Source organism: Diceros bicornis, chromosome 16, assembly GCF_020826845.1.
Source record: "Diceros bicornis minor isolate mBicDic1 chromosome 16, mDicBic1.mat.cur, whole genome shotgun sequence".
Classification (NCBI taxonomy): Eukaryota; Metazoa; Chordata; class Mammalia; order Perissodactyla; family Rhinocerotidae; genus Diceros; species Diceros bicornis.
Genome location: NC_080755.1, coordinates 6,295,962 through 6,323,319, shown reverse-complemented (window position 1 = coordinate 6,323,319; position 27,358 = coordinate 6,295,962). Strand labels below are relative to the sequence as shown.

At 41.9% G+C, this 27,358-nt stretch overlaps 1 protein-coding gene across 3 annotated transcripts in view; it reads right to left on the bottom strand.

The window, feature by feature from the left end:
* The window catches only part of PTPRM (protein tyrosine phosphatase receptor type M), a 779,193-nt gene that overhangs the window by 213,215 nt on the left and 538,620 nt on the right, over positions 1–27,358 (bottom strand). For all 3 annotated transcript variants that reach the window (XM_058556689.1, XM_058556687.1, XM_058556688.1), the window contains exon 14: positions 11,457–11,589. In XM_058556689.1, coding sequence (XP_058412672.1) covers positions 11,457–11,589 — 133 coding nt within the window. The remainder of the gene's footprint in view (positions 1–11,456; positions 11,590–27,358) is intronic.

Genomic DNA, 27,358 nt, shown 5'->3' with positions numbered 1-27,358 from the left:
GGGTTGGCCCAGCCCTGGGGAGCGAGCTGTGGCGTGGCCAGGGAGTGGCTCATGGGCTTCTGTGGGCTCCCTGGAAGGTGCTAGATGCGGCTGAGAAGAGGGTGGCAGGGCTGTGGTGTCAGGTGTGTCAGATGTGCCATGACGGCTCCAGTATTCACCGCAGCCCAAAGCAGCAGAACATTTTCATAACTTCAGCCTGATGTCAAGACCAAGCAGGGTCGCCAGGCCATGGACTGGACACTGGGGCAGCTCAAAAACTTCAGGGGGCCGGAGATTGTTTAAATTGGATTCTCTTTTTTAAAGACAGGTCGTAAAGATATGTGTGTGGGGGGGGCAGGGGGTAAAAGATATACAGGGAAATATACTATTTTCTTATTCTCACATTACAGCATATTGATAAATTTTACTCCTCTCAAACCCAGCATAAAGAAATCAACAGCCACAGTGTTAGCACAGAGCCTGTTCTCACACCATCTCCAGGTGTCCTGGCTTTCTTACCCGGGCGGGACTGAGCAGCTGGAGACCCACAGCACAAGGGCTCTGACTAGGTCAGCGGGCACAATCACCAGAAGGTCACCCTAGGAAGGTGGGCCTCGCTGGTGTGGGCCGGCTTCCCTCCCAAGAACCCATCCACAATGATAAGCATTGCCAGGGGCAGGCTAGGACTCTCTCCTATACCAGGGGAACTGTTTTAAAAGAGCAGCAAGGTGATTAATGTGAAGAGAATTTAAGAAAGCCAATGTTATTCTTAAGCACTCTAATAGCTGTTACTATCTGAGGCTCATCTATTCTCCAAAGATTCCCAACCTGTGTTACAGAGAGATTCACAGTTCTAAGTGCAGAATGCAGGGATGGGCTCCAGTTATAAACCGGAGACACACTTAACCCAAACCAAGTGGCAACATCATGGACAAGATAAGCTTAAGTTGTCCTCTATTTCCAAGTGGGAACCACCTATTCACAAAATATGTTGCAGGTCAGTTTTGCTATCTGAGGGCATCATGGATACTAATGAGTATGTGGGTAGAGAGGACGCTTGGGCAAGGAAAGAGTCTATTGTCTTTTTCTGGCATAAGGTGATACCTATAGCCAGAAACATGTAGGTGACAAAAGAATTTAGAAATGTGGTCATTTACATGTCTCCTGCTTGGTTTATCTTAACATAGAATTAGAAATCACAAATTGGTGACTAGATACCCATTTTATTTAGCCGACACAGAATTAAAAAACTGATTAGTTGCCAATGATTAAAAAACCAGAAGATTTAATAAAAGAAATCAAGATTTCTCACTTCCCTGGGGGTGGGAGGGGACAGTAGGATCTGTGACACTGAGTAGACCCGACTGAACAGCGCACGTCTTCTCAAGACAGGCTCTTCACCAGGACCTCAGCTGTACTCACCTGCATCACCTCCCCTCGCCCTGTAGGCAGTCATGACTCTTAAACTATACCTCCTGTGACCTTTAAGACCAGAACTCCGAGTCAACCCTAGCTTGACAAATCATAAAGGAAAAATCTCGACTATTGTAACTACAAGACTATACAATCAACAGATGTAAATACAATTTAGCAATTCTCATCAAAGACACCCTCATGCATTTCCAAGTGCCCTTAAGGGATAATACCACTCCCAGATGACAGCCACTGAGTTAAGAATTTCAGTTAATGCTGTGTCACCACTTCATTTTCAAGGTCTTAGTATATTTCTGAGACTTCTCTCTCTTCCCTTTCAGTAAAAGTGAAGACCATACCAAGAATTAGGTGCTGATAGCTGACCAACTCTCTTTCAGGAGTGGCCAACTTCTTCAGTGACTGACTGCTGACTCCAAACCTACCACCCAGCCTTCTAGACAAATCGGGGAAAAGGATAAAGGACGTTTTCATGGCTCCCAATAACTGCACACTTATACAAACTGTTCAGTAAATGGCTTTTTCCTGATTTTCTTTCTATTGATGTTTTATTTCTGACATGAGGACAGTGAACCAATGTTTATCAAAAATTCTTATCAAACACACCAGAAGGAACAATGCCATACAGAGATGCAGTGGGAGAGCTATTAGGGGCTGAAGAGCTGGAAATGATAAGACCTGAATGAATGATAAAGAGCCCTGGCATAGCTCCTGAAGACGCGAGTATGAACATTTCCACTGTAAACCCACCGAATGGAAGACTGAAAAACTGTATATTTTAATTTATTTGGACCAATGCTCATAGTATAAAGAAAAATTCATCCTGAGGCTGCTTATTCCTTTTCGAATATAATAATTTTTATCCAAATTGATGTTGCTTGGAAAAATATGCAGTGGAGTACGTTATTTATAGAAAATGTTTCAAAGGTGGTTTAAAAATAAATGATAATTTAAGTAAATGATAGTTATGAGCTCATTTTTCTTTTATTAAGCTAGATATGAATTTAAATATATCCCTATTCATTTAAACTATTTTAATATATCAAATTAAAAACCTAAAGAACCGTTATTCAAATTTTTAAAATCATACTATTTGAAATAGGGAATCTGTCCACCAGCATGCCTTATACTTAAAGAAAACTATAAAATACCTTATGATATTATAAAGCTTACATCCCTCCAAATAGATAAAAAGGCAAAGCAATTCAAAGTCCAGTTGCACTGAAGGGCTTGCAAAGTCCAGTTGCACTGAAGGGCTTGCATTAAAGAAGAGTTTTTGTCTTTAGTTACTAAATATACTACATGTCTACTATGAGCAAAGCCCTGTGCTAGGTGTGAGAGTGGGGTGCCAAAGATGATTAAAAAGGATCACATCACAGCCCTTAACATGCTATGATCTAATAGAAAAGACTAGCGTACCAAATAATTCCAGAGCCTGAATGCAAGGAGAGTACACTGTGAGCGCTGTCACGAGGGGCGGGTGAGGACAGCACCCCATCCCTGCGTCCACACTGGAATCCTGGGATTCAGGCAGGTGCCGCTTCAAGCCGTCTCAGGAACATAACTAACTTTCGAAAGTTGTACTCATGCCTGCACATGCGCAGGAGAGAGAAAATGGGCCATTCTTAGATCGGATAACCTGCGCTGCATTTTTACCAAATTTTTGTTTTGTGCTGTTTTTACAAACAAATAGAACTATGATGAATTTAATAAACAAGTCAATTTTTACTTGCTGCAGTAAAACCTATAAAAATAGCTTCACTTTAGTTCTACCACAGCAATGCCAATAAGGAAACAGTATATTTGAAAATAACAACAACAACCAAAACTACTTCAGAAGATTTAGTGAAGCATTATTCACTTTCAAAGGCACACTCTGTGATGACACTGGGCAAAAACATGCCATTCCTCTTCTAGTCAATATATTATTTACTATTGTATTGCATCTCGTAATGGAGATCCACCAAAAAAAAAAAATTCCTCTCCTAATTAACACAGTATCTCCTCTCTATCCTCTTTAAATATTAACTTATGTAATTTTCTTTAAATGAACCTAAATTAAAGATTCCAGATATAATTCTTTTCCTTGTTAAAAAGAAATTTAGATTTATGTTATAAGAAGAGGTATCATGAATCTTGCCCAAAGAAAATCAGGAGAGAAATTGGCCTTTTTTTTAACGTATTTTTTTTCCTTATATGCTATGTATTTTCATTACTGTTTTACTCATTAATACAAAACAAAACGAGAAGAAATTGAAGTGATAATATTAAGTTTGAATTCCTGGATTCACTAACTCAGATGACAGGTTTAAACAATCATCCCAAGTAGAACATCCTCAGTTTTCACACCCTGGGTGTTTTCCACTCTACAAACTAGAAAGTGAAGTCATGTCAATGTTGCGAATGGAGACACACACCCTCCAAGAACACAAAGAGCCTGCGTAGGGCTGAGCTAGGAATGTCGACATACAGCACCTGGAGACATCAGTTGCAGAGAATGATTGACTTCGGTGGCACATATGCAACCCCCTCTTAACACCTTGTATGTACTGTTAGATGTGAGCTTCAGAGGTAAGATACACTGAAGGAACAAGTTTTAATAAGCTATGCTAATGCATATAGGATAAGAATGAGCTGTGCTGGAAAGTTACAGGGCATTAAAAATAGGAATCAGTAGGACAGCTGTGCCCTGAGATAGCCAATGAGAACCCTGCTGGTTCTCATTCTTCAGGTGTGCAGGTTCAGGGCTGGTGCCTGGTCACACAGCAAGAGGGTCCACACTCCAGATGGCTCCGGAGGCCTATCCCAACCTCTGGGACTTGAGGTAGTTGGCTGAGCAGGATCTAAGGCAGGCTCAGTGAGTCCAAATAGATGCACGCTACTATTGAGCACACTTTAGAGAGTGACGCTGTCCTTCTGTTCTGACCCCCAGAGGAAGACCACTTGGCCCCTTACGGGGTCTGGGTCTGACAGGTTTTGGTATCTAAAGTATTTGCGTTGTATGCCAAGGCCATGCCCTCTCAGAAGAATTTGGGGCTTAGAGGGAAGTCACCAAAGCAGTAGTATTGATGCCTCAGACTTTGGCTGACTTCTCTGTAGACAGGGTTTTTTCCGTATTCCAGCCCCCTCCTTGACTGAGCAGGAGCCTCTATATAAGGAATACGGAGGGTGACAATGGCTGAAGAGTGGTTTTCCTTCCTGCTTTCAGCTATAGCACCTCCTCAACGCCTGGCATCAAGCCACGGGACAGTGGGCTGGCTTACTTACTCCAGGCAGCTGGTTCCTAGCCATCTTCATAATTACAAACCCATGTTCTCCATGGGCAAGGAGATCTCCCTCTCAAGGAGAAACAGCTCCTTGTCCTTGCTCATCTCCTGAGCGTGGGAACAAAGACTCTGAGGCATGCACACAGTGGGCATTGAAAGTAGAGAGTCAGCTACAGCTCGTATACAAAAGTAGCACAATACATACATTACTAATATAGTTAATATTTATTGGGGCCAGCACTTTCACAGCAATAACTCATTTTCTTCTAACACTCTTACGGGGTTAAGTACTATTATTACGCCCTTGGTATACCTGGGGAAACTGAGGGACACAAGGCTAAGCAGCCTGCCCACGGTCACACAGCTAGTGAGCCGCAGAGCCAAGGTGTGCACGCGGGCAGTTGTCTCCAGGGCCGGCTCTCACCTCCACGGCTCCCAGACTCTAGCGCTTGTCTCTGAGGAGGAAGGGGTGGAGCTAACGCTCCCTTGCTGCACACGTACTATAAAACTTAGCAAAGTTCTCTCATTCACTAAACCAGACAAGGATACAGCACCCCTATGACTGTGAGTTATCACAAGTAAACTTATGACTCAAAGGATAACACAAAATACACATATTTGAAAGGATTTAAAAAACACTTCTGTAAAGGAGGAAATGGAAAAAGCTTTTATTTAGCTAATTCTCCAATGATAACTCAAAAAGAAGATGAAAACATGTTGGCAGTTTCAAATATCTGAAGACTTAACAGCAATAGTAAACTGCAGCGAGCATTGATGACTATGTGGTGTTTCCCGCTAATGATGACGAGGGGTATCTGAGTTTTACAGAGCGAGAGGCATCTCTGAGTTTTACTGCTGTGGCCACTGTAGCAGGATGGTTAACAATCAGACACACTTAGATTTATTCTTGGCTCTGCCATGTACTACGTATGTCACCTTGGACAAGTTTCCCAACTCCTGGGTCCCTAAGTGATTACTGATCAAGCACCAACCACGTGCATGAGTTATCTCATTTAATCTTCACGCTTCCCCCATGAAGTCCACATTATCATCTTCATCACATTTCACTTATGCAAAGTGAGTTCAGAGAGGTTAAGTAACTCATCTAAATTTATACTACTACCAAGTAGGAGCTGGGATGTGAGCCCAGGTTTGTAAATTCTAAAGCCCAAGTGGCTGCCCCTTATCATTCTTTGACACTTTCCTCCTAGAAAATAAAAAATTGGTATCTACATTCCCCACCTTCCTTTAAACAATAAAATCTTCTTTATAAAGAGCTCCCAAAGAACCCCTAGTAGAACATAGTTAAATAAACCACTGGGTTGAGTCCAGAAATAGTGGCCAACACAGAAGCTATTAGAGTAGCCATACAAAGTCCAGGTTAGAGGAGGCCTTTAAAAAGGTCGACTTGCTTAACTGACCTCTGTACACCAAGCCCACTCAGTTGTCATCTAGAAAACTGAAGGACATCAGCTAATTGACAGATTAGGGGGACATAGCCATACCTGTCTGTGCACACATATATCCTGTTTCACGATGCCAAAGCCTGTGCTAGAGTAGAAAAGTCTCAGCAACTGGTTATTATTCACATGGCTGCATACTGAGTACACATATTCTAAACAATAATCACAAGGAAACGTCTACATATGATCTTCTCAATGCAGTTTCAGAAAATGTGATTTTGAAATAGGACTTTGAATAAAGCATTCAGACTTAAGACATTTTCCACATATAGCTCACACTTAGCTATAGCAGAAAAAAAAATTCCCATCTCCTATGTAAACAGGTATAGTGGGAGAACTGTAGTTAATGTCAACTTGCCTCCAGCCACATGCCGCAGGAATCTCTTTGAAAACAGGGCTTTCATCAAATTTTCTCTCTTATCTTTTTTGTTTCATGATGTCTTGAGAAATACTTCCTATTTTTATTGAGATTTTTTTCTTGGTAGTACCAGTATTGTTTAAATATAGTAGAATGGTTGCTAAATATTTAATGACATATGCTGTATTTGCAAAAAGTACATCTGTTTAAAAATGTTATGGAAAGGAGATAGAGGTATAGTGCTTCAGGATTAAAATAGTTATATATACCTGTAAGAGGTATTCATGTAGTAGAATAGCTAACATTTGCTACTGTGACCAAGAATGCATATCTCTTTAATTATTTTCATATAGCCCCAACTTTTATCATTTCTAATTACCACAGTGGCTGAAACAAGAATATTACTATAATTAACAGAAATGTTCTCAAATTTCTAAAAGATCTATAGCAATCTTAGAAACAATAGTAAATATAATTAATCATGGTAAAATTGATGGTGTTTGTATGCTAAATTCTGTCAAAGATGTTATTGAGATAAATTATTCCTTATGAAAGATGTTGAAAATGCAGTTATTTTCATTTATACAAATATATTTAATTACACGTGGATGAAACAAGATAAAAACTAAGTATCTCCTACTCAACTTATTTTGTGCTAATTTTGAGAGCATATCGTCCTGTGGCTCTGGATGAAACTTTTATTTCATAGATATTCATCTCACATCCTTTCTTAACATTTGCTGCATCAAAACACTTTACTCTCAAAAGAACATATATTTTGGGGAAAAAGAAAATAATAAGAAATTGCTTTCTTTGTAGAATAAAATAAAAATAAATGTAAAGGTTTTATAAAAGTTTTTAAGGAAAAAGGATTTCATATTAGTCCAGGCAAGGCTCAAATGGATCAATATTCATACACAAATTAACAACTAGTCATTAATTTGTGATAGGTTTGGAAAACATTAGTATAGCCAAATAAAACTGATGGTCATCTCAGTTTTTAGTCATTATTGCCTAGATGTAAAGAATTCCCTGAGTTAGGATGACCTGAACAGATTTTACACGTTCTATTAGAGGCCTAGCTTCAGCAAGCATTTTTATAGAAGGCCAGTCCTTCAGGAGGCAACACAGTCCTAGCTAAACTAATAACTGACAGGCCATCCAATAAAATTTGCTGTTCCCCTCCCAAGAGCTCAGGCCCATCTGACAGTGGGGGACATGTAGTTAAAAGATAAACTACTCACCAACTAACACTTCCGGACTTGAATTGACTGGACAAAGGGAGCCTTTGGAAGAACTGCTGGGTATGTCTGAATAATGAAATACAGTAAGGAGACACCCCTGTACTTCTAGAATAGAAAATGGATAGTAGTGTCACCATGGGTTGCCACATAACAGAAAACCTGCTATTCCGGAATTGGGAGAGACTTCAGGGATGATCTAGTGCAAATTTTCTCAATTTACAAACGAGGAAAGTAAGGCCCAGAGAAGTTCAGAATCACCAAGTTAGCTAAAATACAGATCTAGGAATTGCAGATCTAAATTCAGTGCTCATCTTGGGGGTTGGGAGGTGGGCGAAATGGGGGAAGGGGGTCAAAATGTATAAACTTCCAGCTATAAAATAAATGTCATGTACAGCATGGTGGAATGTACAGCATAGTGAATGTAGTTAATAATGGTTAATAATATTGTATTGTATATTTGAAAGTTGCTAAGAGAGCAAATCTTAAAAGTCTTCATCACAAGAAAAAAAAATTTCCAACTATGTATGGTGACGAATATTAACTAGACTTATTGTGGTGATCATTTCACAATATATACAAATATCACATCATTATGTTGCACACCTGAAACTAATATAATATGTTGATTATACCTCAATAAAAAAAATAAATTCAGTGTTCTTCTAACCAACGTAGCTTACTACATATCAATAACACTTCAGCAACTTATCCATAATTAATACTATATTTTAACTATCCTGTTTAAAAATACAACTTTTAAAATTTAGACTTAAATTTTGGAGAAAAACCCTGAACAATTAGAATTTTTAAGAATTTCTATTAAATATGACAGTTTATACCACAGGACTGTTCAGGTCTAAATCTTACAAATTTTGTATTTGTAGTGCATAGTATATTGGCAAATTTGCCTTACAGAGAGCATATTCTGTATTTCAGAAAAAGCAAATACAAAAGTGGCAAATACTGTGAAAACAACCCTTTTAAGATTACTATCTAACAAATAATCCTGTAAATGTGATGTGAGTTATTGGTGTCTAGTCTAAAGTTGTATCAAGGCCATATGTTACTGTAGGCAATCTCTTCAAAAGCATAATTTATAACACAACCTCTGTGACTACCTGAGAGACCCAGGTAGAATAATGAATTAATCCAGCAGAAACAGACCTCTGAGGGATGAGTTAACATTTAGCTAAGGTCACAAGGGCAACTGGGTTAGTAGTTTCAGTCTATTCCTCATAGACAGTTTGCCAGATGACACACAAGTCCAACATATTTCTACAACTTAAAATAAGGCTCCCCAAAGTATTTAGTTTGACTATCCAGGCACAGAAGAGCCCAGTGTTGCTTAGAATTTATATTGGATCATATTAAAAAAAAACAGTACAAATCACTGGTACCAAAGATAAGCTATCTATAAACACCAAGGTGGAGAGTGATGAAGAGCACCCAGGAGGAACATATACGAGGTGATGGAGATGTAAAAGAGGAAGAAAACAAAGAGAAATACGGAAAGAAAGAGAGAAATAGTTAGAGAAGAAGAAAAAAGAGGTACAGGGAAGTGAAATCAAAAGGAAAAAAATAATTAAAAATGAGGAGACTTCCAGCTATAAAATAAATAGGTCCTAGGGATGTCATGTACAGCACGGTGACTATAGTTAACGATACTGTACTGCATATTTGAAAGCTGCTTAGAGAGTAGATCTTAAAAGTTCTCATCACCGGAAAAAAAAAAGGAGAGAAATTAAATGATGGGTGAAAAAAGAAAGAAAGGAATAGAGGATGTACGACAAGTGGGAAGGAGGAGTTGAAATGATGGGACCTATTAGTGACATATACAGCTGGGACCGAGCAACAGTTTGTGCTAGGCCTAAGAAGAACAATAAACATAAAATGAAGGAAGAAGTTAAGAAAAGAAAAACACGTATGTATATATATTTGGATATTAATTCATGCCTTAAATATTGCTGTTACACAAGGTTTTATCTCCATCCTTGACATCCTTCTTCTCACTCTATAGTAACTTTGAGTGACCTTACCCAAATCCATGGCTTCAGCTCACTATATGTTGATGACTCTCACTATGGAAAGTATTAGTGTATTAGTCCTGGTCCACACCAGCATATCCAACTGCCCAGTGGACATTTCCACTTAACTTTCCAGGAACAGTGAACTTAAAAAGTGCAAAGCTGCACTCTCCATCTTCACTCCCCACATATGCTCTACTTCCTAGATTCCACATGATGATGGTAAGATCTCTACTACGTTGTCCAAGCCACTAACTAGGTTCTTTCTATATTGTTCCTCCTCCCTTGGCTTCTGCCTCCAAATGGCATGAAAACTTACCTCCTAATATTTCTATAGTTGCCCCTCTCTTCATTCAAGCGGTCTTACTGATTTGAGTTCTTTTTCCTCCTCACTGTGCTCAACCCTAACATCAGAATGATCTTAGGCAAAAATGACCACGATACTACCGGCTTAGAGGCTATCAGTGGATTTTAGGACCAGCTCCAGTCGCCTTAGGCAACCAGACAAGACTTTCAAGACCTCACTTTGCCAACCTCTCCACCCTCGTCTCCTACCATCCAAGACCTTACTCCCACTCTATAATTGTTCCTAAACTACAGAAAAAAGGAACAAGATTTGAGAATTTTCTCTGTTTGGGAAAATTAATCCTATCCTATCCGATGGCTTCTTACCATCGATATTTTTATGTTTATAATTTTACATAAATTGAACATTGTATTATTAAGCAAGTTTTTACTCATTTCCACAAAACAAAAGACACTGCATATTTCTTAAGTATTGGAGGTGAGGATTGGTTACTACAGCCTTATCTGTTTTTCTCCTTCCTCAGACTACCCCTCGGCTAGATGGGGCAATTTATGACACCCAACATGCTCTAGTTCTTGTCCTCATCCATGTCCAAACTCTGCATTTCTGTCAGGCTGTTCTTTGAGTCTCTTAATCATGGGGTGCTGTGCTAACTAAGCCCCCAGCATATGCCTGCACATAACACGGGCTCAATCAACTCTGTCATCATCATCATCTTCACCATAATGAGAAGAAAAGGTCTTCTTTCTCATAGCCTCAAGAACACGAAATACGTTAATACATCAGTAATAAATACTAAAAATTTCCTGGTGAATAAATAGTTTTAAAGATTCTGCAGACCTTTTTTTTTTTTTAATTTTTTTTTTTTTTTTTTTTGGTGAGGAAGATCAGCCCTGGGCTAACATCTGCCAATCCTCCTCTTTTTTATTTTTTGCTGAGGAAGACCAGCCCTGTGCTAACATCTGTACCCATCTTCCTCCATTTATATGGGATGCCACCACAGCATGGCCTGACAAGTGGTGCGTCGGTGCGCGCCCTGGATCCAAACTGGTGAACCCCGGGCCGCCGCAGCAAAGCGCGCGCACTTAACTGCTGCGCCACGGGGCCGGCCCTCTGCAGACCTTTATGTAACAACTTGTGGGAAGACAAATGATTCTGATGTTAACTAGGCATGATATGCTTTGCACGTTCATACAAAAATCACAGCCATTTACTCTAAATTTTGTCCCATAACCTTGAGTGCTTATGATTAAAAAATATCAACAGAGTCACAAGTGTGTCCTGGTCATCAAAGACAATTCAATGACTGAATGTTTTCACACACGTGAAGCAAGTGGCAAACAACGGGACAGAACCACGTCTTCGGCAACAGCTAGGAGCTCACCTTTTCTTCATCACCAACACAACTCCGAGGAATATAATAACGAACAGCAAGATGCCAGCAATGACTCCAGCAATTTTAACTGTATGGTCTGTTTGTTTCTCGGGTTCTGGGACTGGTTTTGGAGTGGCAGCTCCTGAAGATAAAAAGAAACAAAAAAGGAGAGACAGTGGGTAAGAGAGAATAAAGAGGTTACTTTTTAACAATTTTTGCTGCATTTAACAGAATAATAAGACTTATCAGAACTAGCAGACAGACAAGCTTTGATTTTTTCCAACAGCTTTCATACGCACTGAAAGGAGTGTAATTGTTCACATTGTTCTTCAATATTTTATTAACCCATAACATAAGTTGGATAGCACACCCACACCTGACCCTTTTATAAGAGATTCTTCTCAAACACAGTTTTTTATATTTTTATTATCTCTATCGGCTCCCTGCTCTTTCTGCCTTTTAAAAACCTGCTAACAACACAATAGCTATCCTAAGCCTTTATCCAAATTTGATTTGCTGGAACATTTTCCTCAATTATTTTTCATAAACGAAGCAGTAATTCCATAACGTATTAGCCCAAACACCTGGAAAAGTGAGATAAGCTCATTTGCCATGCATTTTACCAGCAATTGTTTTTTAACACAATAGAGATCTTTCGCCTCGCCTTTGGAAATCTAAATCTAGGTCACATCCGGTAGGCAAAAGACTCCTTCTAAGCAGTTTAGTCACAAAGTGGGAGCAGCTGATGATCACACTGCTGGCACCCACATCTAATATCTGTTTAAATGAGATAGCCAGAGCCTTCCAGTGGCTACTGTCTTAGCTCTCCTGCTTTCCCATTTCCAAAACACCGTTGGTCCTGTTTATAGCATAATGTGATGGAATGTCAAATCCGTGTCTGATGAAATATCCATTTCCTCTGCTAAATGAGTTCAGGATGAAAAATATTAGGAATGAAATGTTCAATTCACTAAATAGAAGCCATTTTTTAAGGGCTTCTACCTTTTTAATCAGAACGTGACAGTGCTCAGCATCTGAGCTATCATGTCACCCTCACTAGGTAGACAGATCATCCTCAAAGTAGGAATTTTATGTCCAAATTTCTCACCTTAGAATTTTCTTCTTGTTTTTGGTAAAAATGTAATTAAAATTGAATGTTGGTACCAGCCCTTTCTACCCTTTCATTGGGTTTTCCATTTGTGCTTCACCTGATACTTGAAAACCTTAACCATCATTGTGTCTTGTGCATCCCAGCCTGGGCTTATTCTAGGATGAGTCATGGCAGAGAAACAGGGAGTGTCAAGCTATAACTTTCCATCTGTTTCCATTGGGAACATACAAAGTTTCTTTCAAAAGTTATTTATATTAAGATTTTACACGAGACTTTGCATCCTGAACACAGCTGTGGCCACCAGACTGACAAGCTAGTCAAGATCAGGGGAGAAACACAAGGCAGGAGAGGGAGGGCCGTGGTCATCTGAGTTTCCACTCCACATGAACATTCTAGTCAAAGTGTCAATCGTAATGAGAGCAGTCGTGATGCAAAAATTCACACCTTACTGAATACAAAACCTTTGGGATAACCTTTTATAGATCATTTTTATTTCTGACAACTTCAGGAGCATGTCCTGTTCTTTTGTTTGAATGAATATCCCTCAAACTAGTTGTCCAGGTAAACCTTGAAAATATTAATGTTTACTATTTTTTATTATAATTACTTCTTAAGTATACCACTCCAATATGCCACTGAAACATACAACCAAGCAGTAGATTTGAAAGATATTGTTAACATTAAATAAATTGCTAGGAAAAATTTAAAGATAAAATGTGTATGTTAAACAAGATGAATAAAAAGTAAAAAAGAAAAAGCAATCCATGTAAAAATAAATAATATTTCAAATTCACAAACTGAAAAAAGGTCCAATGTTTTTCAATTTTGATTTTTCTATCCAATTAAAAAACCTTAAATAAAATAAAATAAAATTGGTTTTATTCTTCCAAATGTTGGCATACTGGGAGCATGCCATTTCTCTCACTAGTTACGGACTGCAAGTTCTCCAAATGTATTTTCTAAAGAAATGATTCACTAAGTTTTTTGTAATTAAATTATGCCAGTAAATACAACACTTGGGAAGGAAATTATCTAGAAAAACTTTATTTAGCTTAAAAAAACTAAATATAAAAATTAACACAGATGCATTACAACCCATACGTTGTAAACAGTCAGAAAGAGAAGAGTTTGTCCTGTTAACGGTCACATGTTTGCTTCTGTTGGCTAACAACTAGTCATGTTTTACTTTAGCCTTTTACCTAAGCTCTAGAGACCTGGTGAGTGACTCCACACATCCTCGGGTCAGGAGACGCCACCCCCTGTAGCCTTCCACTGCTTTTAGGAAGCAGGCAAGCACATTGTGATGCAGCCAGCGTAAGCTCAGTATTGTCATTCTTTAGCACTTACTTATAACTCATTTCAACTGAGGGTCAAGAAAATGAAATGTTCTATCTCTGCAGGACACAGTTGCAATGTGATTATGGTAGCAACCACGGAAAATGGAAGAGCAACTCAAAAAAGGTGAGGGGTGCTGCTGGGCACTGTCTGTGAGGGACCCTCCCTGTGGCTGCAACAGGGCACGGCCACCAGATCACTGCGGTGGGCCTGATTCTGATGTCTGGTTTAGAGCTACTCTGGGGAAGCATCAACAGAAACATAAGTTGGGATGAAATAAATCACAGCCCTGACCCATGGAGGTGTGGGCCCATGACCTCATGGACGTGTGTGTCATTAATCCCAGGTTGACTCTGGGTCTACATCTGAGAAGATCCATGGAGGTGTGTCATTCATCCCAGGTCCACTCTGGGTATACACCTGAGAAAATCCATGGAGGTGTGTGTCATTCATCCCAGGTTCACTCTGGGTCTACACCTGAGATGATCCACAGAGGTGTGTGTCATTCATCCCAGGTTCACTCTGGGTCTACACCTGAGATGATCCATGGAGGTGTGTCTCATTCATCCCAGGATCACTCTGGGTCTACACCTGAGATGATCCATGGAGGCGTGTGTCATTCATCCCACGTTCACTCTTGGTCTACACCATTTCTGCCTATGTCTGCATGCTCTGCCCCTCCATCCCTTCCTGAAATGGGCATCTTTATGTTCTTTCCTCTTGTGTTTCTTTGGAAACAGGAGGTTGTGAGCTGTCAGTCAGCCTCGGACAGAGGATAATTTGTGACAGAATGTGGTTGCAACTGATAGCTTGTTTTTGTTCCCCCTCACTCAAATCTATGAACTTAACAGTACAATTTACAGACTGCTTTTGGCAAAAGAATTGTTTTCATAATATTTTCCCTTCTCTCTTGTTATTTTCTTGCCAGGTTTCTAATGGTATAAACTTTTTTTTTTTCTGTTTTTGTTATAAATTCTAATTCTTCATAGGAAGGTATTTTTTCTCCTCTACTGTGCATTTCGTTTAGAGTTTACTGCACACTTAGTTCCTTTCAAAGAAAATAAATTCAAATGTATGCATTTAACAGTGGGCATTATCTAGACTTGAACATATTCATTAAAATGATGAATAAGCTAAATATCTCAGGGAGATAGAGGACAAGAGGCTGCTAAAATTATGGAGAATGATCTTCACAGATGCCACTCCACCGACTCCTGGTGACAGCTCTGGGTTTTTTGTTTTGTTTTTTAATCACCAAGAAGATAAAAAACGGTGCTTTCCAGTGAATCTGTATTATTTAAGTTTTCAGATATAACGTCTAATGTGAAAAATCTCAGGAGAAAGGGAGCAATTATCCACTGCAGTATTTGGTTGGTTTTCAACTTGGCAGAAAACAGTCAGAGTGGGCCCAGTGTTGGATGTTGAATTAAATAACAGCAGCCTGCCAAGCTGAGAACATGGTGTACTTAGCCACTGGGCTTGACGTTTGGGCCCAATTGTGACTACTGAACTGGCTGTACAGCTTTTCCCAGAAGACCCAGGGATGCAAGCCCAGAGGCCACGAGGCCATCACTGCTGCCTGGAGCTCCTGACCCTGCTGCCCCAGCATCAGGACTGTCTCACCTTGAGAAAAGGGGAAGCCTTCCTAAAGGGGAGGGAGAGGAAGATCAGGAACACAGAGGGGGCAGCTTGGCCGCCCAGACCTTCTGCATGATGGCAACTAGTGCTAGGCTGTCCTTAAATGTGGTGGAAAAGCAGCAATACTCTTCACCTATTCAACAGTGTTTGCTGAGTACCCAACTATGAGCCATGCACTATTTTAGGAAAACAGCAGCAAACAAATGGGTAAAACAAAACCTCTGTTCTCATGGAAGTTATATTCTTGTAAGGAAAGACAGACCCGGACGTAAACAAGTACTATACGCAGGATGTTCATCGGTGTTCAGTGCTGCAGAGAAACGTGCAGAATGGTGTAGGGACTCGAGGGTGGACAGTTGCTACTGAGATCGGAGATGGGGGGTCAGAGAAGGACTTATTGAGAAAATGACACATGAGCAGTGACCTGAAAGAGGAAAGGGAATGAGATGCACTGATACCAAGGAAGGAGCATTCTAGGCAGTGAGGTACAAGTGAGGTACTTAAAAGGTACAAGATGAGACTGTGAAATGATGAGGTGTGACTGGAGTAGAATAATCCAGGGGAAAGTGGTGGGAGACAATGTCAGAGTTGTGGGGACCCCCTCTGTAGATCACTGGAAGGACTTTGCTTTTCTCCCCATGAGATGGGAGCTGTGGGAGGATTCTGAGTGCAGGGGTGATGTGATCTGGCTTATGTTTTAACAGGATCACACTGGCAGCGGTGTTTAGAATAGACCGTAGGGTGTCAATGGTGGAAACAGGAATGTCAGTTATGAGGCTATTGCAATAATCCACACAAGAGCTGAGGATGGTTTGGAATAAGATGGTTACAGTGGAGGTGGTGAGACACAGTCAAACTTGAGGTATATTTTGACAATCGAGCCATTAGTATTTGCCCATGAACTGGATGTAGAGGGTGTTGTGGTACCATCCAGGATTACAGCACGACTAACTGGAAAGACAGAGTTGGCATTTATTAAAATGTAGAAGACGGAGAGGAGCAGGTTTGGAGAGGTAGGCGGAGAAATCAGGAGTGTGGTTTTGGACAAGTTAGTTTTGAGATATTACAAGTCCAAAGGAGGTACCAAGTAGGCATTTGGAAATAAAGGGGAGAGATCTAGGTTTGGGGCATACATTTTGGGATTGTCAGTGAAAAGCTGGTATTTAAAGCCATGAGAGTGCATGAGGGCAATTAGGAGGCGAACGGGAGGGAGGGGGTGCATCATGAGGAGGAACCAGTAATGGAGACAAGAAGGAGCAGCCCATAGAGGAAGGAGGGAAATGAGTGAGGAGGAGGAAGTCAGTGTGAATACAGACAAACAGGGAGCATCAATGTGGAGGAGCCAGAAAGGAACGTGGGGATCAAGGGAAATACTTGTTATTTTTTAGGATGGGAAAAATTACAGCATTTCGAATGCCAGTGCTTACGATCCAATAGAACGGGAAAAGTTATGATGTAGGATGATGATGAGAGGTAGACTGGTGGAAAAATGTCCCTGAAGGGGCAGGCAGGGATGGGCCCCAGTGCACACGAGAGGTGCTGGCTTCAGTCACAGACAGACATTTCACCCAGAGGAACAGGAGGGACGACAAGCACATAGGCACAAAGGCCTGAGGGTGAGTAGATGTCGTGGTCTCACAGTGGAACATCTGAATGGTCTCTTCTGATGGCTTCATTTTCCCAGTGATAAAGGAAGCAAGATGATCACGTGTAACTGTGGATGAGGGAGGAGGTGTGGGAAATTTGGACAGAGAGGAGAAGTTTTGAAATAGTTGCCTAAGACAGTGGGAACGTGAATGGACAAGGCTGAGGATGTACGGAATTTGCCAGTGACTGACTTTGAGTCCCAGAGGACACAGAAGGGTTTTGAGAGTGGAGAGAGGAAGGAGATATGGTTGTGCAGGGTGGTGAAGGGATGAAAGTCTAGGGGAAGAAGGGAGAGCTAGACACCAGGGCTCTTGAGAAAAAGGGTGTAATGAGATGAGTCCTGATGATCTCAAGGCAGAGTGATGTGAGATGTGAGGGCTGAGGTAGGAGCTGTGGGTTTATCCAGGAGCACAGAGCTCTAGGATCCTCTCCTCACTCCTCGTAAGTAGGCTGAAGGAGGAGAAAAAGGCAGAAGGTGGTACTACTCACAGTTACATCCTAAAGGTGGAGAGGAGACACTTGCTTGAGCAATCCTATTCACATGGTACAGCTAATTGTGGTTTTCACAGTCTTCAAATTAACAACTCCTTATTGAGTGAGTACCTTTTATGCCCACGGTGCTGTAACTAGGCTCTGCAGGGGAATTCGAGATGAGTAAGACTGACATCTCACCCTGCAGGGCACAATACAAGAAGCCACGTGAAGTCCCACGGGTTAGCTACAGAACCCAACTGGGGAAGAGTGAAGAGGGAGATCTGGAAAGGCTCCTTGTCAGAGGTGGCAATACAAATGGGCTTGAAGGACGGAGAGGATTCCGATAGATGGGTGAGAAGGATGCCTCATAACCCAAGGCAGAGAGGTAGGGAGCACAAAGAGATCTCTGTGATCATTCACTCATTTAGCTTGGCTGGAGCCTGGGTGCAGGTCGGGGAGGAGTGGAGGAGAGCACTTGGGTAACTGAGCTTTTATGGTGTAATGGGCGTTGTTTACTGGTTGGAACAGCCTGTAATAAATTTAAGAAGTGAGGAACCGCAGAGGATAATGGAGCTGGGCCTTGAGGAGAATAACAGTGCAGTACTACACGGGCTCACTGAAGAAAGGAAGGAAGGACGTTCAGAGAGCAATGGGAAGGCCGCTGCCTCACCTCGGCCGGGAGCCTCCAATGTCTGACCTAATGAGCGACTGGATCTGAAAGGACACAAGGGCCTCACAGAAGGCACCCCCCTGGCTGCACACAGGCGCGCTCAGGTCTCAGAGGGCCAGGGACTGGGTAGATGCTGGTGCCATTTATGGAAATAGGTGGCCGGCTTCCTGCTGGGGGAAACGTGTGTTTGGGCTCAATGTTTGAAGTCAATTCAAGCAACAAAATACTCCATTCTCACAACATGCAAAACGTTTCAGTGGCAAACCAAACACCAAAATACACTCCTGGTTATTTGGGGAGAAAAGAGAGAGAAACGTTAGGGACAGCAACCATGGGAACTGCTGAAAAGAGAAACGGAGGAGGTTGAGAAACCTTATGAGACGAGACACGAGAAAAAATAAAAGTAGAAAATAAAATGAAAGCTGTGGAAATATGTAAAAATATTGTTTCTCCAAGTGCGTTTCAAAGACGCAAAAGATATTCTACAATTTCAATTGAGGAAGCTTCAGCCACTTTGTACTAGCAATTTTTTGACTTTATGGAATAGAGAAGCTATTTTAATTAATTTTCATAAATTTTTTTTTACTTTTTGCAGAGGTAGATTTCTTTTCTTTTTCTTAAAAATAGCAACACCCTGGTTTTACAGATGATTGTGAGAAGTTCATTCGTGTCTTGCTGCTCAGAGAACTGGAACTCCTTGCGGTCTGCATTTAGTTTTTTCAGTTGTGCCTTATTATATATCATCATGAAACACCTCCAAGATTTGTCATCTAAATTACATACCATTGTGTTCTTCCTGGGATGCAAAGTCAGTCACTGCTCCTGGAATAACCCACATTCACACTTTATGTAGAATGTGCAACCTGATCATGCTCTTGAGTTTGTAACTCTCCCTTTGTCCCTAATTTCCACCATTGGGCATGCAGAGCATGTACGACTTACAGGTTATAATCAGAAACACAATTTTTCACATAAAACTGAGATACTGGATTGTTTGATAGATACTGTCTCTAAAAAATTAATCTGTTTTACTTTTGTTCTAATTTCACGGCAGTTACTGCTCTCGTTTATTGACGTGGCCAACACCCTGTCGGTAAGAATGTCTATCAAAGCCTTACCACTTACTATCCAGTGCTAAGAGTTCCAAGAGAATTATTAGTGCTGCTACTATTCTGATGAAATAGCTTTATTTTTTCCATTTGCATTTCTCAAATCATGGTCAAGTAATAAAATGAGGAAACAACCTGTCAATAATAAAGCACTATTTGTGTTCACCTTTCATGTAAAGTGAATAATCAATAAAGGGATGTGAGTGGCTGCTTCTGAAGTAGATGTTTTTGAGTATGCACCATTAAGAGTGAACATTCCCAACAGTTTTTTTGAAACCAAACTTTGAAGGCATTAAAATAAAAATCTACCGTCCTTCAAATTTTCTTCCAGACTTTGTGCCTTGGGTCATGGTCTAGCTTATGTTTGGCTCTTAAAAATCACTCCTGGGGGAGAAAGGACCACAGTTGCCTGCACAAAGTCACAGCTGTTTGCAACAACCCCTTATAGCTTTTTCTGCTGCCTGAATTTTTCATTCACTATCTTATCAAAAGGTAAGTGGAGGGGCCGGCCTGGTGGCGTAGTGGTTAAGTTCGCGCACTCCGCTTCAGTGGCCTGGGGTTCACAGGTTTGGATTCTGGGCATGGACCTACGCACCGCTTATCAAGCCACGCTATGGCAGGTGTCCCACATATAAAGTAGAGGAAATAGGCAAGGATGTTAGCCCAGGGCCAATCTTCCTCAGCAAAAGGAGGACTGGCAACAGATATTAGCTCAGGGCTAATCTTCCTCAGCAAAAAGAAAAAAAAACAAGTAAGTATACCTAATAAATTCTATATGCTTGCTAGAAGAATGAGTATTTCTGAGGCTCAAAAAATGTAGAGTCTAGCAATGCAGAAGTGTGACATGTCTTTCACATGGCCACACACACAAAAGGTGGCCCTTAGACATGTAACAACGATTCCTGGGGTCTTAGGAGAGTGGGGTCATGTAATCCTCTGACTCTCATTTAGTAAATACACAATTTTTCCTCAAACAATTAAGTTCTTTAATAAATAAGGCTTATATTAATTGTGTCATTCTGTTCAATATATTCTAGAACAGAGGTTCTCCAATTATAGACAGTTTAAGAGTCATTTGGAGAGCTCCTGAAACATGCAATGGCTGGGTTCCCCAGGTACTCCAGCTCGAAGGTCTGAGGTAGGTCCCAGGAATCTATATGTACCACTTTAGGGGATTCCCTACACAACATGAAGAAGAATCTAACTTGAGAACCATTGGTCCTAAATATCTGTGAGGAAAGTTTCCACAGACCATGGCAAAATGGGAAAAACATTTAATTGGGTAGTTAGTTTTAAAACACCTCCTGTTATATAAATATCTTACTTTATCAGTTAGCTAATTTCCTTCACTGCACTATTTTAAAAGATCCTTTTATACAATTAAGAGCCAAACCTATTGGAATCAAACTCTAGTTTCATGCTCAACCACAGTAAGTAGAGATGGAAGATATCGTTAACTGTAGAGGAATTTAAAGTCTGCAGACCAATTGCCCAGAAGCTACTACATTAGATAGGAAGGAAGAGGCTGACCTTTTTGAAGACCTACCTTCTGCATCTCACATAACTTTTATTCAATATCACACCATGAGATGTATTAACACTCTTTTACAAATGAGGACACTGTGGCAGCAGAAGCAGTCAGGATAAGTAGCTTGTCCTAAGTCAGTGAGAAGGGAAGGGATGAGGGGGCTACACTCTGGATCCAGGTGTGACTGTGAGGCCCACTCTTGTTTCACTGCATCACAACTTTCTCCAATAATACCGAAAACTCAGGTATCACTGCTAATGCTCTGGAAGACAAGACTCAAGTCTAAAACCATCTTGATCAGTTGTAAAGAGGACAGCCTGATAAAAAAATGAAAACAAACAGAAGTGCAGAACAATGAAATAAGGAAATTAAAATCCTGAAAGAAAAACAAGATAAATATATGAGGACAAAGGACTTCCTGGGGCTAAGTGCAGAAAAGAAAGGCCTGGTAATATAGTCAATGTGATTCTGAAATGCACTAGAGAAGCGACATGCACATGATCCTTCCAGAGTACAACATGCTGGTCAAGGTAGAGATGCTGAAAAGGAATCAAAGAAAAGAAACACAAATGATCGACAGGGTAGAAGAGAAGGACTATGAGAAAGGAGAAGAGGAATTGAGGTCATTTATCTGACCAAGGAGAAGACAGACCAGCAGGTGCCCTGATATTATCCTCCACTGGAGCTTTTCAAGAGTAAAAACTATTCCTTATCCACCTCTGACTTCTAGTGATCAACACAATGTCTTTAACGTAGTGGACACTTGATAAGTCTTTACTGAAGAAAAATCTTAAACAAATAGGAGGCATTTATAAAGAGAAAAATGACCATGTGTGGCCTGTGTATTATGTGGAGTATTTTTGAACGTATAGGCTTAAACAAAAGCTGGAGTCCAAGTTCTCACCGAGAAAAGCTGCATCTTTTCCCTCTCTGTATCCTTAGTGCCTGTAACACAGCATATACCCAATAAAAGTCAGGGCAAGTAAGGAATTCTGGTTGTACATAGAGGACATCTTGACCCTCCGCACATAAAAATGAAACATATTACAAAGGAGGTTTATCCACTCTATCCCTGGTTGAAGAATAGTCACCTGACATTAGACAGGTCCGTTCTCACCCCCCTGCCCAATCTCTAAAAAGTCAGAAAACGCTATACTTTCTTCATCTCTTCTCCATTCCCACTGCCGTGAACCTGGTTTGTTTCTCTGCTGGACCTTTGTCCTCGACTCCCAAGTGGACATCCCATCCAGTCTCTTTTACACCCTGCGGCCATACTGATCTTCCTGAAGCACAGCTCTCATCAGGTCACTCTGTCACTTACAAAAGAAAACAACAAACCACGAGTTTCCTCATGCTTATTTCAAAAGGCAGTCAAGGCCTTCCATGGGCTGGCTGCCACCCACTTTCCTAACTTGACACCTCTCTTCTCCCTACTTCCCTTCACCCACCTGCGTTCCAACCAGATGGGTATGTTCAGTTCTCCCCACACGCCCAACACTTCCCCTCTCAGGGCCTGTGCTCCCGCTGCTCCTTCTCCACGGGAGCATTCTCCTACTCACTTTGCATAGGTTCCAATCCTTCAAAGGCCACATGGCTCAGATACTGTTCCTGACGGCTTTGTAGCAAGTATTCTCTTTCCTACTGAGCTGCTATAGCACCTTGTTTCACCACTCTTGCATAGAAATTACCATTTTTGACCTTCAGGTCAGTTATTTTGGTAAATCCCTTATATCATATACTAACATTAGTTCCTTGGGACAAAGTGGTTTTACTTTTCTGCACTTGCACGACCTGGCCTAGTATCTTATCATGTGTCCACAGTAGATGTGAGAACACTTTGCTGAATCAAAGCTCTCTCACAATAAGTCTCATTTTAATTTTTCTGTCTTTCTCATTTGCACTCGCTTCATAGCCTACCTATTCTACTCCACTTACGTTAAAGTTCTCAGACACAGGGCAATGGGTATAAAAGGAAAGAAAGAGGCGGAAAAGTAGAAGTGGAAAGTAAAGACAACAACAGGTCCTATTTTGTGGTCTTTCCTCCACTGATCCCCAGTGTTTAGTGAGGGGTTATTAAGAAGAGAGGCATCTGCAGCTATTTTCTGATGACCTTTCATGGGCAACAAGACAACACGCTGAGAAAGAAGGAAAATTTCTGAACACTGGCTCCACTGAGTGTGTGGAAAGACAGCCAGTACATCAGAAGAAGAGTTTTCCTCAGTATGTTGCTGACAGACAAAAGTCCTTACCAGTAAATTTACTGACCAAACTTTCATCAATGATACAAGGAGATTAATAGAAAGAAAGAGCATGGAAATAAATACCAGTGGCAAAATGTTATATTTCCAGCACCAGAGCAGTGAAATATATATTCATCAATGATGAGAAAGTTAACTGGGTACAAATCAGAGAGACAGGAAATGAGTATCTGTCAAGAATAAAGTGTTAGGAACTCAATACTTGTAATAATTAAGTGGCTATGGACCATTTTTCATGATCATACATGGAATTTGTTTTAGAAGTTTTTAAACTAACCAAAATTTCTGCTGGAGAGTAATCACAATGGACTCGGGTTTTTTAGAAAGCAAAAAAAAAAAAAAAAAGAGAAACTTCTAATAAGATAATGCTAATATGATTCAAACTATTAAGAATAATCTTATTTAATAAAATGGTTATATCATTCCTATGATCCTGCTTTGGAAGCATTTTCTAACTTCCTTGTTACTCATAATAGAAACAAGGCAGAAATCTGAAAATTCCCTTTGTTAAGCCCCTAAACTGGCAAAAAGACACATGTAACTCACTCCGATGTGGTCTTTACCCATGTGCATGTGTGTCTGTGTGCGCACATTTTTACATAACTATATACCAATATTTAAAGAAATTATTCAAAGACATATAAGGAGAACCCATCAAGTTGGTAATATCATACAAAGATAATTTTGTTTCTTATCATGTTTACCGTGAAGTCATATATAATCTTGAGTAAAAAAGACAAAACTAAACCACTGAAGGACAGCACCTAGCCAAAATCCCAGAAAAAAATGGGCATGCCAATATGTGCTTTGACCAAGAGCTCCACTTGAATAAACTGTTATAATTAATAATAAGGCATCATTAATAATTGCATCATTAGCAATACCAATAAGTAAATTATACATATTAAACTGAACATCAGTTACATTGCTAAAGTGATGTATTGCTTGAATATTTACTAGAGAAAATAAAAAACTCATCAGAGATACTGATAGATGTGCTGAGCAGATGCCATTTATTAACTCCAAGGCAGGTGCCGGGCTTATTTTCAAAGATTGCTTCTCAGAGAGAGTTATTTACTCTTCTAAATGAAAACAACATGTTGAAGAAAACGCGTGATGCTTCTCATTCCCCTACAAACCGCTCTATATTTTCCCAACTTCATAGCTAGTGTCTGAAAAGGCCATTCAGTGAGGTAATCTACAGCCCTCCTAAAGTGCGTCCTCTCACGCTCTCCTGAGAATTGTGTTGCGGAAGGACAAACACAAAGAAAGGTGTCCACAGTTAAACCAAGGACAGTGAGGAACAAAGGAACCCCAAACGGCCAGGACAACAAAGGGAGCCTGGCCTTTTGCATGCTGGGCTACAGGGAAGTGCAGAATAGGTTATACACTGCTTTAGGCTACTCTTGCTTCAAAGAGAGCAGTCGTCTTTGAAAATGCAGTAGCTTTTTCATCATTATCATCATCGCCATCATTGCCAGTAGCAAAATAATAGCCTGGGTCATGCTGATGCTGTTCATTTCCCAAAGACAGGCTGAAGAATGTAAATTATGTTAAAAATTTAATATGTTAACACCTTAAGGGGCAGTTGGGGCGAGTCTTCTATGAATAGAGTCTATCGATCCCAACTGACTCTGTTCGCGGAAGACTCACCCTAAACTGTTCAGAGAAAATTGAGAACAAGGGAGTGCTACAGAGGGATAAGTTTGGGAGGGTCGGGGTGGAGGGGGCCCAGGTGGGGACATGTGTGTGCACCTTGATAGCTGTTTCGCGCCGTAGCAATTCGCGCCATAAAATGTAACTGTCTGAATGTTTTGAATTAACCAATCATGTAAAACCGCGCCAACCTTTTCCCGCTTTATGCTCCCAAATCCTATAAAAGAACTTGCCCCCTAAGGCTCGGAGTCGACCCCTCTGTCTCCTGCGAGAGACACGAGTCGACCCGGAGCTCCGTTCAATAAACCTCTTGCGTTTGCATCAAGTTCGGTCTTCTGTGTCTGTGGGCCCGCGTCATCCCGAGACCTGGTGAGTTGGGATTTCCCTCCCCTTCCCCTTGGGAATCCAACATTTGGGGGCTCGTCCGGGATCCACGCGGTAACCCCAGACTCCGAAGACCCCTTGGAGGTAGGCCTGAGTGACTGAGTGTGTGAGTGTGTGCGGCGCCGCAAAGTATTGTTTTATTGTTTTGGTTTCAGTATCGGGCAGCCGCCGCTTCGGGCCGTGAGGACCGAACGGCTGCAGTGGCAGACGTGCTAGGGACTGCAGGCTGCAACCCTGGGGGACGCCCCAAGGGATAAGGGGAGTCAGGAAAGCCTGACCAACCCCCCTTCCAGGTGGGAAAAGGAGCGATACCTTTTCCCGGGGAGGACTCGGAAACCCCTCCCGTCTGAAGCCGCCTTCGGCTGGCTTGTAGAGACGCCTTCCGGGCAGGGTTGTCTGTGTTTTAGTGTGTCTTTAGTGTTTATTGTTCTGTTTTTGTTCGTTACGTGGACTTCCTTTGACGGGATGGGACAGACTGTGACGACCCCCCTTTCCTTGACCCTAGACCACTGGACTGAAGTGCGAGCGAGAGCGCACGACTTATTGGTAGAAATAAAGAAAGGGCGTTGGCAGACTTTTTGCACCTCTGAGTGGCCCTCCCTCAATGTGGGTTGGCCCCCTGAGGGGACGTTTAATCTAACTGTTATCCTCGCGGTGAGGGCTATTGTTTTCCAGGAGAGACCGGGGTCCCATCCTGACCAACGACCATATATTACAGTGTGGCAGGATCTGGTGCAGAACCCACTCCCGTGGGTTAAGCCATGGGTAAAAGCAGAAAAACTAAGCCCCCGAGTCCTGGCGCTGCAGGATGCGGAGACACGGCAAAAATCGAAATCAACTCGAACAGCGGAGTCGGAGACCCCTTCGGCCCCCCCCCGGGGTCTACCCTGAGATTGAGCCTCCTCCCGAATGGCCCCCTTTCTCGCCTCCTCCTTACCCCTCCCCCGCTCCAGGATCGCAATCAGGACGGAGGGCGACTGGCTCGGGTCCCTCCGCTGGAACCCGAAGCCGCCGCGGAGCCACTCCGGACGGGCCTGATACCACGGTGGCGCTCCCGCTAAGAGAGTATGGAGCTCCTGCGGGGCCCAACCAGCTGTCACCCCTCCAGTACTGGCCTTTCTCTTCCTCAGACCTGTATAACTGGATAAATAACCATTCCCCCTTTTCAGAAAACCCCGCCGGATTAACCGCCCTGATAGAGTCCCTAATGTTTTCCCATCAGCCCACTTGGGATGACTGTCAACAGCTCTTACAGGCACTCTTCACCACGGAGGAGAGAGAAAGAATCACACAGGAAGCAAGAAAGAATATCCGAGGCACCAACGGGCAGCCGGCAACGATAGCTGAGGCGGAAGAAGGGTTTCCGCACAACCGGCCCAATTGGGACTATAACACGGCTGAAGGTAGGGAGGCGCTGTCCGTTTATCGCCGGGCTCTAGTGGCGGGTCTCCGAGGGGCCGCAAGGCGGCCCACCAATTTGGCTAAGGTAAGAGAGATCCAGCAGGGGCCCACTGAACCTCCCTCCGTTTTCCTAGAACGATTGATGGAGGCTTACCGCAGGTATACGCCCTTCGACCCATCCTCGGAAGGGCAAAAGGCCTCTGTCATTATGGCCTTTATTGGACAGTCTGCCCCAGATATAAAAAGGAGATTACAAAGGCTAGAAGGGCTGCAGGACTACGACTTGCGGGATGTGGTAAAGGAGGCTGAAAAGGTGTATCATAAAAGAGAGAGTGAGGAGGAAAAGCGAGAGAGAGAGAGAGAAGGGAGGCTGAAGAGAGGGAAGATAAGAGAGATAGGAGACAAGAGAAGAAACTGACCAAAATACTGGCCGCAGTGATAAAGGCGACAGGGCCAGATCATAGGCAGTCAGGGAACCTGGGCAACGCCCCACGACCAGGCTCGCGCAGACGACAGCCCTAAGACAAGGACCAATGTGCCTATTGTAAGGAGAGAGGACACTGGGCAAGGGAATGCCTGGTTCCTTGCCGGTCTCCTTGGAACACCCCTCTCCTGCCTGTAAAAAAAGCCTGGAACTGCTGATTATAGGCCGGTCCAGGATTTGAGGGAAGTGAACAAGAGAGTGCAGGACTTACACCCT